At 42.2% G+C, this 14,179-nt stretch overlaps 1 protein-coding gene across 2 annotated transcripts; it reads right to left on the bottom strand.

The window, feature by feature from the left end:
- Window positions 1-1,189: 1,189 nt before the first annotated feature.
- On the bottom strand, window positions 1,190-10,248 carry MRPS33 (mitochondrial ribosomal protein S33). 2 transcript variants are annotated; one of them, XM_031029844.2, is made up of 4 exons: window positions 10,128-10,226; window positions 5,354-5,560; window positions 4,763-5,004; window positions 1,190-1,442 (listed from the first exon to the last, which is right to left on the bottom strand). In XM_031029844.2, the coding sequence occupies exons 3-4, from the start codon at window positions 4,975-4,977 to the stop codon at window positions 1,337-1,339; spliced, it is 321 nt and encodes a 106-aa protein (XP_030885704.1). In that variant the 5' UTR covers window positions 4,978-5,004; window positions 5,354-5,560; window positions 10,128-10,226; the 3' UTR covers window positions 1,190-1,336. The 2 variants fall into 2 exon arrangements, with proteins under 2 accessions (XP_030885704.1, XP_030885703.1); XM_031029843.2 differs by lacking the exon at window positions 5,354-5,560 and having other exon boundaries at window positions 10,128-10,248.
- Window positions 10,249-14,179: the final 3,931 nt, after the last annotated feature.

Genomic DNA, 14,179 nt, shown 5'->3' with positions numbered 1-14,179 from the left:
ATCTTTTAAAAAAAACTTTTAATTAAGATTTTTCTTATTTTTAAGTAATTTCTATACCCAGTGTGGGGCTTGAACTCACAACCCTGAGATCAAGAGTCACATGCTCCTCCAACTGAGCCAAACAGGCGCCCCAATGATTTTGTTATTTTTTTAAGTAAGCTCTTCGCTCAACGTGAGGCTTGAACTCACAACCCCAAGATCAAGAGTCATGTGCCCCACTGATTGAGCCAACCAGGCACACCTTAATTTTAAGCAAACTCTACGCCATGTGTAGGGCTTGAACTCATGACCCCGAGACCAAAAGTCACATGCTTTACTGACTGGGCCAGCCAGGTGCCCCCTCTTCTCTTACTCATCCTGCAGAGCTCAGCTTAAATGCCATCTCTTTAGGGAGGCCTTCTTTAAACGCCTTGAGGTTTGGGTCTCTTGCTATCTCTGGACCGAGCCATTGATTGATCCACACTCTTGCAGAATTCTGGATTTTTCCTTTGTAGCATTTAATACAATTTTATTTATGTAATATTAGTCTTTCCCATAAGCCTGGAAGTTCCATGAGGTAGGGACTGTTTTTTCTTGCTAACCATGGTATTACTAGGGCCCAGCAGGTACTCACTCAGTACTCTCTTAGCAGGTAGATACTTTTCCCACAAATCTATCTTAGTAGATACTCTCCAAGGAGTATGTGGAGAGGTACATGAAGTTTGTGAGCTTGGTGGTGGAGACAGTGGTTGAACACCAGAGGGTTGGAAGAGTTCAGGGCTGGTGTAGTGGGGAAGCAAGAAGGGATCCTGGGGAGACTAAAGGATGCTCATTTGAGTTCCCCCCCATGTCCCCAACATCCCATTCCCACCCCAAATGAGTCATTCTTCAATCACCTATGCATTCATTTCATTTTTTTTTTTTTAAAGATTTTATTTATTTGAGAGAGAGAATGAGAGAGAGAGAGAGCACATGAGAGGGGGGAGAGTCAGAGGGAGAAGCGGACTCCCTGCTGAGCAGGGAGCCCGATGTGGGACTCGATCCGGGGACTCCAGGATCATGACTTGAGCCGAAGGCAGTCGCTTAACCAACTGAGCCACCCAGGCGCCCCTGCATTCATTTCTTTAGAGAAATAGGCAAACCTCAGAGTATAAAACCAAGGCCAAAATAACTTTGCAGAATTAGACTGTGTCCAGGAAACCAGTCACAATTCAACTGGATTGGACTTCAACACAGAAATGATTGTGTTCCTCCAAATAATCTTTAATTTCGGAAGCTTACATTCCTTGAATATGTAGAAAGATAAACACGGCTGTCAGTTGCTGAGAAAGAACTTTCTTCTCCTGATGGACCAACACTATTTCTTTTTTGCTGCTCTTTTCCCTTCTCCTTTCTTTGGTTTCCCCTTGCCACGAAGCTTTTTTAGACGCAACTGCTCATCCCTAAAGTCCTGGTGCTCATCTCTGAGTGGAGAAAGAAAAAATAATTAGCCTGTATTTTTACCTGATGGGAACAGCACACCATTCTACCACTGTTCCCTCAGGCTGCTCCGGTTATCAGTCCGACTTCTCAGGGCACATGCTCAGCTTGGTGAACAGAAAGGACAGAGAGTCCCCAACATACACATGGGTTGTGTTCCAAAAGTTCATTTCTAAGTCAGTGTCCCTTCACAGAAACAATGCCACAAGCGACTAAAATTCCCAGGCCGGCCCATATAAACCGAAGCAACAATGATACAATGCTGATAACTACCCCAAGTTTCCCTACAATGCTAACACTGAACATAGGGAAACAGAAAATGGGTCTAAGCTTGAAGAGCGACACAGAGACCCTGAGAGTCCCAGGAATTAGCACCTACTATGAGGGGAAGAGGTCTGAAGGAAGCTGCCTTAATGGCCGTGGATAATCCACACAAAAAGGCTGCTGGGGAAAGGCTCAGGTAGAAGGAAGCCAAATCAACAGACAGGTACTCTAGAGATCAAGGCAGCCAGGGCTGTTTGTACATATGGATGGGGTGTAAGCTGAAGACTGCCTATACTCTAGAGAAATGACTGCATTCTAAGATTAAATACCTAAAACAGTATCGCATTTAAATATGTAAGGTTTGGAACCCATTTCAACCTGGGTTCAAATCACAGCTCATCTACCACTTAGTAGCCATGTGACCTTGGATAAGTGATTTTCCCTCTCTGTATCTTAGTTTCCTTACCTGTCAAGTGCTGATAATAATGGCATACAAATTAAACATAAGAGGGGGTTGTGCTAGGCCCAACTGTTAACTCCTTAGGTAGTTTTAAAATAGACTGGTTTTGTAGGGTACACTGTTCCATTCCATGAACACAATGGATACAGCTGACCTCTTAAGAAGTAGCTATGATTGTCCCCAGATCATCTATTCTCAACAGAGCAGCGAGAGTAATTCTAAATTATAAGCGAGATCATGTCGCTCCTCTGTTCATAGGCCTACAGGCGGTTTCCCACTTTACCCAGAGCAAAAGCCAAGACCTTGTCCTGGCCCTCAGAGCCCTTCATGATCTGCCTGGGGCCCTCTGCCTGGGGCCCTACCACTCTCTCCGTCGCCTGTGCTACTCCTGGAACACACCAAGAGAACTCCCACCTCAGGGCCTTTGCACTGCTCTTGCCTCTGCCTCAGCAGTTCTTCCCCAGATCCCACTTGTCCCACTCACCACCTTCAAGTCTCTGCTAAGACCTCATCTTCTCAAAGAGGCTGACCTTGACTGTTCTGTTTAATACTGTGACCCGTCCTCTCCCCACCCACCACGTGCCCTGTGAGTATTCTTCATCCTGCTCAGGCGGCTTTACTGTTTTTTCCCCACAGCACACTCAACTTTATAGCATACCACATCATTTACTCATCCTGCATGTTCTCTTCTTCTTCCCTCCTCCATTCTCATCAGCCCTCAGCCAGAAGGAAAGCTCCAAAGCCAGGGGTCTTTGTCTCTGATGATATCGCCCAAGCACCTGTGTGCCTGAGTGACGAATGAGTCGGTGTTTGGGAGAACCTGTGCCTTCCTCCCGCGTTTGCAGGTCTTTGAGTAGTATTTTCTTTACTGAAGATTGTCTAGTTTCATCCTGCCTGACGCCACAGGAGGCTTTCCATCAGAGGCACCATTTACCATAACTAGTGACTAAATCCATGAAAATCATTGTGCTTTTCCATGGATAACTAAATGCTAAGTATTTTTTCCCCTGTCCCCAAAGATAGTCAAGGTTTTATTTTTCAAACAAATGGAGAGTGGCACCAAACAGGTAAATTAAAATAGCTGAATATGATTTTGTTATGGGTTATAGTTTTCTACTCAGGAGATTTGCCTTCCAATGATATTTTATTTTGGGTCATAATAAAATTAATTTTTATTTTCTGAGCTCAGACTAATAGCAAGGGAGAAAGCCCCAGAGCAATTCCAGAAATTCAAAATATGCCATGGATTATAATCTCTATTATAATATATTAACTAAGAAAATCTATTCTATTTTGCTCACTGCTGTTCCGCTGGTGCCCATCTTAAGTGTCTGTACATGGAAGGTACTTAAAAATACACCTATTGGATGGATGAATGTACCAGCTTTTAGCTACCTGGAATGAACTATTAATTTTATTATATTAGAGTGAATAGTCCCAAATTAACTTCTGTATTACTGTCCTAAGACAAGTCCAATTAAACACGTTAAATTTTCTTAAAAAGTAGATTTATTTATTTTTAAAGGATTTTATTTTTAAGTAACCTCTACACCCAACATAGGGCTCAAACTGACAACCCTGAGATCAAGAGTCACTGAGGCAGCTGGGCACCCAAAAAGTAGATTTACTTTAACTTTACACAATTATGCACTGTTTGAATTCTTTTATAATGAGCATGTATCAGTTTGGTAATTAAGACTTTCTTTTAAAGAAAATGATCACACAGGTATTTGATCTTTTCTTTCTAGAGCAATACAAAGTCCTGAGCACCCATTTCCTATACATACACAAACATGCAACACATGGTGGTAAGAGCCTGTGCGATCTACATATTACTCTTTTTTCTTTTAAGTAGGCTCCACACCCAGCGTGGAGCCCAATACGGGGCTTGAATTCACGACCCTGAGATCAAGACCTGAGCTGAGGTCAAGAGCCGGGTACTCAACTGACTGAGCCACCGAGGTGCCCTCGCATATTACTCTTAAAGGTGAATTACAACTTATTTAGACCAAATTTATGTATCAAAAAGGGCACAAACTAAAAATGCCAGAAAAACGTTGAAGGAAATAAGAACTCCAACAAAACTGCCACTAGGAAAGAAAGGAGGCTCCTGTAAACTAGCTAGGAAGGAGACTGGCTTTGGGGCAGGGGCTCTCTTCATCTGATCAATGAGAACCTGCTGGTCTGGCAGCCTGTAGGGGCTGGCGGGAGCGGGGGGAGCTGGGGGTGGGGAGAGGTTTTCCTCTGCAGCATTTGGGTCAGTTTTCCTCTGCATCCTTTAGAGTGCTCTTAAATTAATAAATAATTAAACATATCTGTAGCTCAGTATCTCGTCACTGTTAGTCCAGTTTTAGACACAATTAAAATATGTCTTCCAATACATGGTTTCCTTTTTTGTTTTTCAGTGTGCCCATTATGAGTATTTTAAAAGCCTTTCCCCCTAAAACTATGCCTTTTGAGCCATCTGGGCACTATTATAAGAACCACAGAACTGTTAAGGATAAAAAGCCTAACTTTTTACTTTTCTGATCTACTAGAAAAATCTCTTAACAGGTTACTATTTGTGTTTTTTGCCATTACCTATAGAGGCCAAGAAAACGTAGAGTCCCCATGAGCGCAAAATAAGTGTTGTGATTTGGATACCAGTCATAAGTCTCCTTCCTCTTGGCCAGAGGCTGCTCACTGAACAGTTTCACCACTTTCATGGATTTGGAATCAGTAGGCCTGGCCACTTCACCGAACAGCCGGGCACTCAGACGAGTCATGCGCAAGGCATATTCTGAAAGTGAAGACATTTCTTGAGCAGCAAGGAGCAAGAGTCCCTACAGAAAATTAGAAGATAAACAGGTTAGTGTATGAAATTCCATGATTATCTAAAGAACACTTTAGAAAATAAAAACAGCAAGCCATATGTGGATCAGTCATGTGGCTGGTAGGACATGCCTTGTAGTAGAGAAATATCCACAGTCCAAATGGTGGTTTCCTCTGCCTGCTTTACATTTCTAATTTCTACATTTGATGTTCCCATACTACTATCTTGCTGTACTGCCCTTTTTACAGTGAACCATTTTGTTATTTACTGATAGTCAGTTTACCTATTTGTAGGCTAGATGAGGACAGACAAATGAGTTATCCAACCACAGCATTATTATACCTTCAGAAAACACCCACCTCAGCAATCTGTAGAATAAAAATGCTGACTGCTTGCCATGTGAAGGTTTAATCATGGCAGAGAAATAATTATCCTGTTGTCTTTATTATCAGCTCTTTGAACACTGTTCTCCTCAAGGGCTCCAGATGGCTCTGAGAACTGCTAATGAGTTATGAGGTCATTTAGCCTCTAGGTTGCTGGACTGAATTCTGCCTAGAGACTGAGCGCTGTTTGGGAAAAACAAAACAGAGATAGTAGTCTTATAGAAATAAACTCAACAGCTCTTAAGATTCATTTTATTCCTGAATAGAAGGATTTATAGGTTATAAGGTTATCTGTCTTATCTTCCATCTTATATATTCTGCTTTAATGCATACTAAGTTCTTATTAGCTGAAAACAGTAACTTTTTCTTTAGAGGCACAAGCACAGAATGTTGAAATAGATCTAAGGATGATATCTGTAATATGCAGAAATTACAGCTAAAATATATCAAAAATTATATAGGCGATACAGAAAAATCAAGAACACTGCTGATGGAATAACTGTCTCATTCCATTCCAGACCAGATGTAGAGGTTAATGCTGGCAGAATATGCTAGTTTATGTGAAATTTTGTAGTGGGATGAGAATCTTTGCTAAGAGACTGTCCTGGGGGACAGTTCAGTGGAGACGAAAAAGAGTTGATATCTAAACAGAAAAAAGGTGTAAACTTATCTTGAAAAAACAATGGGAGAAAAAAAAAACCAAACCCCAAAAACCTAACCGTCCTAGGGCACCTGGCTGGTGCGGTCAGTAGAGCACATGACTCTCGATCTCGGTCGGGGTCATGAGTTCAAGCCCCACGTTGGGCACACAGTTTACTTAAATAAGTAAATCTTTAAAAAAAAATCCTCCTAAATACGAATGGGGCCAAGTAAATTTCAAAATAACTCTTGCAATGGGCGCCTGGGTGGCTCAGTTGGTTAAGTGACTGCCTTCGGCTCAGGTCATGATCCTGGAGTCCCTGGATCGAGTCCCGCATCGGGCTCCCTGCTCGGCAGGGAGTCTGCTTCTCCCTCTGACCCTCCCCCCTCTCATGTGCTTTCTCTCTCATTCTCTCTCTCTCTCAAATAAAGAAATAAAATCTTAAAAAAAAAAAAAAACTCTTGCAAGAAAAAAGAAACAAACCCAAAACCTGTATTTAAATTAAGGAATTTTTCATGTCCAAATCTAGATTCATTGAAAGAGCAGAGGCTGACCTCAAATCAATTGCAGAATGCCAATCTCAAACCATTTACCAAGCTCAACACCCACCAAATGGGCCAATAGTGCCATCTGAAGGCCAGCAATGGGAGAACTGTCGGATCCAGGGTCTCTTCCCTGCCCCTCCAACCTGGGGATCACCTGCAAACCTTCTTCTTCCTTTTCCTTTCAGCACTCCCGTTCTCAGATTTGCTTCTTTCTCAACTCTTGCTCCATTGTGTGGATAGGAATGGGTTGGGTTGGGTTGTTAGGGGTAGGGTTATATTTTCATCAATGAGAAAAAAAAGGCATTAACAGTTTAATGTATAAATAGGAAATAGTAACAAATCAGTGCTATAAACCTCTAAAGGCCTTGCAAATGCCCAGGAGTTGCCTTCAGAGGCTCTAGTTTCTTTGCATGCTTTACCTTTTCTCTTCCTTCAGTTGAATTATCTTTTTTTCATACATCAGATAAAAAAAAAACCAACCTAAAAATAAATGGTTTCTTGATAAACTTTGCTTTGTTCTGCTTAATTGCTAAAATGGAATCCGAACTGATTTCTGTTGCAAGTGCACAGTATTTCCACAATCAGTTATTTGGTGGCCAGCGAACTATTGTTTTGTTACAATGTTCTCAGACAACTATGTTCCAAATTCCATCACTTTATTTTTAAATGAAGAGGCAGCATGGAGTCCCGAGGCCTAGGTTTGCATCCTGGCTCTGCCATTTATTAGCTGGCTTAAAGTCACTTATTTTCTGAATCTGAGTTTCCTTTTTGGAAAACAAAGCTTACAGGACTACTGTGAGAAATAAGTTAAAGCTGTGGCACTCAGTAAATGGTAACTTTAAAAAAAAAAAAAGAAAGAAAAAAACCTAAACATGTTTTTAAGTTTGGTGCTCATATGATCTAGCTGGACACATTTATTTCTTGTCTTTATTTTTTATTTTTAAAAGATTTTATTTATTTGAGAAAGAGAGCATGAGCAGGGGGGAGGGGCAGAGGGAGAGGGACAAGCAGACTCCCTGCTGAGTGGGGAGCCTGACATGGGGCTCTATCCTAGGACCCTGAGATCATGACCCTGAGCCAAAGTCAGACACTTAACTGACTGAGCCACCCAGGTGCCCGTTTTTTTACCGTTTTATTTTTAAGTAATCTCTGCACCTGACACGGGGCTTAAACTCGCAACCCTGAGATCAAGAGCTGCATGTTCCACCGACCGTGCCAGCCAGGCACCCCTATTCCTTGTCCTCATTTAATCATGCAAAGGAGATACATACTCCATTCAGTTAAACCTATACCTCCCTGGAATGACATCCTCACTTATAAAAACTGACAGCCAGAGAAACACGGGAGGGGACCAGCAGCTTGGTAACTTGACAGGCAGCAAGGAGGAAGGGGCTCCTTAGGAGAGTGGTCACTGAAGCCATCACAGGATGCTGTTATCTCCAGGCCCACTTTGGAATGTAGCAAATTACTGGGACACATAAATGGTAAGTAATGAAGTCTCATTAGAATCCATTGGGACATGGCTATACCACAAAATCCAAGTCCCAAAACTTTTATGATGAAGAAAGGGAATAAGCCTCTTCAAAACTGAATCCCTTACTAGAAACAAAGATCCATTTGCTAAACAGAAGAAAACTGAAGGGGCACCTGGGTGGCTCAGTCAGTTAAGTGTCTGCCTTGGGCTCAGGTCATGATCCCAGAGTCCTGGGATCGAGCCCCACATCTGGCTCCTGGCTCAGCGGTCAGCCTGCTTCTCCCTCTGCCTGCCTCTACCCCTGCTCGTGCTCTCTCTCTCTCTGTATCTCTGTGTTTCAGATGAATAAATAAAATCTTAAAAAAAAAAAAAGAAGAAAACTGAAAATGATTATAACAATTATCAATTACTGCTTTGTAGTCTCCTTCCACAGACCAGACATAAGCCTCTGGTGAAGAATGGCATAGGACCTTAGTATACTTTTTTTTTTTTTACCATAGACTAAAACAGCTGAACAGTTCTGTTTGTCCATAAATACTGGTCCTAAGACTGGAAGATTGTCACTTTTTACTACCTTAATTTTTTTTTTTATTGGAAAGCCTTACTTAGGATTTTTCAGGACCCTCCTTACAAAATCTTTCAATTTTATCTTAAAAAATAAAAGAAATATGATTATGTTAAAGACATTAAAGTAAAAGGCAAAAAACTTAACATGTCAATTAAATTTTTATTGTACAAAATAGTCACCTAAAAACGTCATTTTTCCTTAAATGTGATCTAAAGAAAACAGTACCATGAGGAAAAATTAACTGGAGTGGAAAATGCCAAGCAAAAATAAATAGAAAATTATATACACACACATACATATTTTCAAATGTGCTGGAGCAAGACATGTTAAGCCCACACAAGAAAATTCCTATATTTTTACTTTGCCATAAAAGGGCAAGTTTCTTTGATCTTTCTGATAGGTTTGATGCATTTAAAAGGTCAGGTTTTCAATAACTGGCTTTGGATTAGTTTTGCCTTTTTTCTTTGAAAAGGGCAGACTGATGTGCAGGAGTTCTTAACCTGGCTTTCCCTTAGCGTGGCGAATTCCCTTGGTATGCCGAAATATGTATGTGTGTATGTGCACGCGCGCGCTGGGGACAGCTTTCTCCAGTTTCTCAAGAAACCACTGGGTTGGTGGAGAGCACCAGCTCTGGAATCTTGCCTCGGCGCTTTGATGGCCGTGTCATGTTTGCAGTAGTAGGCATTCTTTGCCTCGGTTTTCTCATCTACGACCTCAGAACAGTTACACAACCTCACTGCATTGAGGCTGACAGGCAGAACTCTCGGCACAGTGGGGTGCCCTAATAATCATCAGGCCTCAGAGAACCCGTTCTGCACACGTATTTCACAAAGAAACAATCTGAACACGATGCTTTATTATTTTTAAAGTCTAGCACCAGTTGTTTCACTGGGTCGTAGAGACGTGACCGGCTCTGAACGTTATGTCCGCTTTATTCAGTTCAACAAAAACGCCTCCAATCCCCTGCAACTGACTGGATCACACTTGCCTGTGATGGAAGCAGGTGTCAAGACAACCGAGGCTTGCATCGGTAGGATATTTCGCAAAAAAATAAAAATAATAAAAAATAATTTTTTTTTTTAGTTTATTTTATAATCTCTACACCCAAGGTGCGGCTCCAAGACCCCGAGATCGAGTCGCACGCTCTACCCACTGAGCCAGCCAGCACCCGCATATATTTTTCTTTCAAATGGCAGAATCTGCATCCTCCCACAGAAAGCTACGGTGCAGAAATGCCGTCTGATGAGCTGAGAAACTGAGGCTTGCACGCGACCTAATCAGGAAGAGAGTAACTGCGCCGGAGAGGAAACTCCGCTAGCGTCCTTCGTTTGGTAAATTCCCCAATTTACGCAGGAAAAGGCCAACTTGTTTGTAGGATGGTGTGAAACCTCCCAGCTAGTTAATAATGAAATGGACTCATCTTATTTTTGGCGACTGGAGAAGGTTGGAAACCCTCGCAGGACCTCTCCAACCATCGCCCGAATCTTACTACAGACCCCCGCAAAGCTCCCGGACAATCTTACCTACTCGCGACCTTCCTCTCCCGCGCGCCAGTCTCCCGGAAGGCCCGCCTCCGGCCGGGCTCCAAGCTCCCGCGGGAATCTGCAACGGAGAGCAGTGGAGAAACGGAAGCTCGCGGCTAGAGGGGAGCCTTAGTGAAACCGGAACTACTAGCCTCTCTCTTGGAGGTCTCAAAGGTCATAGCTGGCACCTGCGCAGTGAGGGCAGAGAGGCATGTCTGCGGGGTGGAGGCGGTGGTTTAGGGTGAAAGACTGGCTTAAGTGGAAGGTCTTGCAGCGTTCGCTAAATTTATTTTGTTGGAAAACGCCTACAGAGCTGCCCTCCAAACAATGGTTGTGCGCGTGCCGCGTAGTGGAGGATGAAATGCACTTTTTTTTTTTCTGTTCCTTCCGCTTTCTGTGTGTTTTCTTTCTCTTTTCATCCAGCCGAGGCCTTGACGTGCTCCAAGGGCATTGCTTGACTGGGCGCTGAAGCGTCTTCTGGCCCCTCTGGGATGCCATTTGCCTCTCTTCCCATTTATCCACTCTTCCTCTAATGGTCGAGTAGTATCTGTAGGAGGCCATTCTTGATACCCTTTTGCTGGATTAGGGCGCCAACTGGAGCTGCCTGTGTATCTCCCCTGGTGGCCCGGAAGCTTCTTCAGGGAATAGGGATGGGATTTTTATCTGACTCCTCAGTAGTGACCTAGATACTGCTTGGCAGACAGTAGAAATACTGTAAGTATATCCCTCCATACTAAATGGGCTCTCAAGCTCGCCACATCTCATAGGCATTGTATGAAGCATTTATTGACTGATAGTAGGGATGAAAACATTTTCTGAGCATAATCCAAGCACTTTCATAAATACTCTAAAATGTACCCTGGAAATAAGGCACATCAGCAGCAAACCATATACCCAGAGGGTATTCTATTGACACTCTCTTCCCTCCTATAGAATTGTGTTATTTTTTGACATCTTTAAAAAGGGAAAAAGAAAAAAGCCCCAAATGGAATCATTTCTCTCTACCCACAATCCCCCATAGCAAACCAAGACTTAATCAGTTTAAAACTCCCAGGAACTTGACCTTTTAACAGTCAATCTGAAATTTCCTGATCAGCACTAGTGAGGTAAACTGCATGATAAAAAGCTTGCCTTCTCGGGGTGCTTGGGTGGCTCAGTTGGCTCGGGTCATGATACCAAGGTCCTGGGATAGAGCTCATGTTGGGCTCCCTCCTGAGTAGGGAGTCTGCTTCTCCCTCTCCCTCTGCCCCTTCCTCTGTTTGTGTGCATGCGCACTCTCTGTCAAATGAATAAATAAAATCTTAGGAAAAAAAAAACTTGCCTTCCCAGTAGTTAGTAAATATAAGATCCTATATCAACCAAAAAAGTCTGTGACTTCCGTGGCCAGAAAATTCTATCACAGATTTACTGATGAAGAAACAGAATACCAAAGGTCATTATTTTATTTATTTATTTTCTAAAGATTTTATTTATTTATTTGAGAGAGAGAGAGAGCACAAGCAGGGGGAGCAGCAGGCAGAGGCAGAGGAGAGGGAGAAGCCGGCTTCCTGCTGAGCAGGGAGCCCAATGCAGGGCTCCATCCCAGGATCCTGGGATCATGATCTGAGCCGAAGGCAGATGCCCAACTGACTGAGCCACCCAGGCGCCCCCAAAGGTCATTATTTTATAGTGAAAGCTGACATAAAGGAGTTCACAGCTTTGAAAGCTGACACGTGGTTTCACGTGATAATGAATATCTTACCACACTTCTGGAGGCTATCAGAGGTCGGAGAGGGAGGTCTTACCTGATACATTATAACCTGAAGCCCTTGCAGTGTTTTGAACTGGCCAACAGTAGGGTATAGAGGCTACTCCTATAGTTTCCTTATATGTAATTTCTTTGTATATAATTTCTTTGGCTTTTTCATTTTCTATTCTAGTTTCCTATAAAAGTACAACTTTTTAGTAAGTAAGTAAAGCATAAAAAAAAAAAAACCCCAAAACAAAAAACCTGGCTTTCCTACGCCACCCACAAAAAATGTCCTGGCTTGAGACAATTCTTTCCTTTATTTTGCTAATAATTTTCTTGCCCCACCTACTACCATTTTGTACAGCTCCTCAGAGCTCCTTTCTACTTGCTAGATGGGATGCTGCCTCATTCATAAATTGCTTAATAAAGCCTACTGGATCTTCAGGTTTATTCAGTTGAATTTTGTTGTTTTTTTTTTAATTTTGTTTTTTAGTAACATCTTATTAATCTATGCTATAGAATTTGCTTTTATCAAGTTGTTTCGACATGTTATCAGTCTATGATACAGTAAGTAGCCTTCTAAACTTGGTCTGGTGTGAGTTTACTGCAGTTACATTTACACACAGTGTAATGAGTATACCTCATTCTTTTTTGCATAGTTCAGTCCAAAAAAGAACATTCTGGGTAGAAATTCTGCCTTGTCTTTTGTGTTTTTGTGTAGTTGGCTGTGTTTATCTAATAGCCACTGAATCATGTAAACAAGGGGGCTCCCTTTGCATGTTGGGCTGTTAGAAAGTTTAAAGCCAAATTTGCAGTGGACCCATGGCAACAAGTATTATATGTGTATTTGCATAAACCTTGTTGTTGGCTCCATTTTTATATCTATTTTTGATTTTTCCCTTTTCACCTATGATTTGTGTTATCAATATGTTTTGTGAATCTCTCTATAAGCTACCATAACTCTTGAAACATACAAAAGTATAAAGAGTTATAAGTGGCCACTCTTGAAGCTGCCTTTGTCCTTCCAACCAACCTAATATTCTTGAAACTTTAGCAACCACCCATAGCCCATGTGATTGATTAACTAAACCTTTTTTTGTATATCTAAGATCATGCATTCTTTCCTAGAAAAGAATAGAGCCCTTCTGCATGTCTCAAAACAAAACCAGACCCTCTTGCACATCCCCCCAACCCCAATGCCCTGCAGTAAGGAACCAGACTCACTTGCACAATCTTTGAGCACTGTGAAAATGCCTGTAGCTGGCACCATTAAGTCTGCACAGTAATCAAGAAATGTTACAGGCCACTGCACTCCCTTTACTGATTAACTGCCCTAAACCCCTTTAAAAATCCTTGGGCTAGCAGAAACCTTGGAGTTGGCCTTTGGGCAAGAGTCTGCCTTCCTCTAGGTTGCCGGCCTCCTGAATAAAGTTCATATTCCTTTCCAGTTAAAACTCATCTCTTGAATATTAGCTTTTCGAGCGACAGGCACCCAAACTTGGGTTTTGGTAACACTCTGGGTACTTTGCAATATGACTTTCATTAAGTCAAGCTTATGGAGTTCCTATTAATTTCCTGAGCCTGCTGTAACAACATACCACAAACTTGGTGGCTTAAAACATCAGAACTTTATTCTCTCATGATTCTGGAGGCCAGAAATCCAAAGGCAGTGTCACTGGGCCAAAATCAAAGTGTTGACAGGGCCACACTCCATCCAGAAGCTCTAGGGTAGAATCGGTTCTTTGACTCTCCTGACTTCTGGTGGTTACTGGCATTCATTGACTTTTGACCACATCACTCCAATCTTCAAGGCCAGCATCTTCAAATATCTCTCTGCCTCCTCTTCACATCACTGTCTCCTCTATGTGTGTCAGAACTCCTAATGCCTCCCTCTGATAGGGATACATGTAATTGCATTTAGGGTACACTTGGATAATTCAGAATAATCTCTCCATCTCAAGGTCAAAATTTAACCTCTTCTAGACATTGACTTGCAGGCTTTGGTTTACCCACTTGTACTTTCAAGTTAAGGCTTCTTCTTCTTCTTCTTCTTTTTTTTTTTTTAAGATTTATTTACGAGAGAGGGAGAAAGGAGGTAGGGGCAGAGGGAGAGGGAGACAAGCAGACTCCCCACTGAGCAGGGAACCCTGACCCAGGGCTCAATCCCAGGACCCTGGGATCATGACCTGAGCTAAAGGCAGACGCTTAACCAACTGAGCCATCCAGGCATCCCTCAAATTAAGGTTTCTTTAGGGACATTTCTTACAATTAGATATTGTTGTATAATCAGAGATTGCATTATAAATTTCTATTTCTATTGCTC

Source organism: Leptonychotes weddellii, chromosome 12 (assembly GCF_054177405.1).
Source record: "Leptonychotes weddellii isolate Sample4059 chromosome 12, ASM5417740v2, whole genome shotgun sequence".
Classification (NCBI taxonomy): Eukaryota; Metazoa; Chordata; class Mammalia; order Carnivora; family Phocidae; genus Leptonychotes; species Leptonychotes weddellii.
Note: the sequence above shows the minus strand (reverse complement) of the source record. Positions and strands in the feature narration are given on the sequence as shown.

What these genes read in the sequence shown, in the direction of transcription:
- MRPS33 (XM_031029843.2), bottom strand. Translation starts at nt 4,977, where the DNA reads ATGTCTTCACTTTCAGAATATGCCTTGCGCATGACTCGTCTGAGTGCC. An exon ending in CGTTTTCTTGGCCTCTATAG is followed by an intron (nt 1,443 to 4,762) that starts GTAATGGCAAAA and finishes TTCTCCACTCAG; the next exon opens with AGATGAGCACCAGGACTTTA.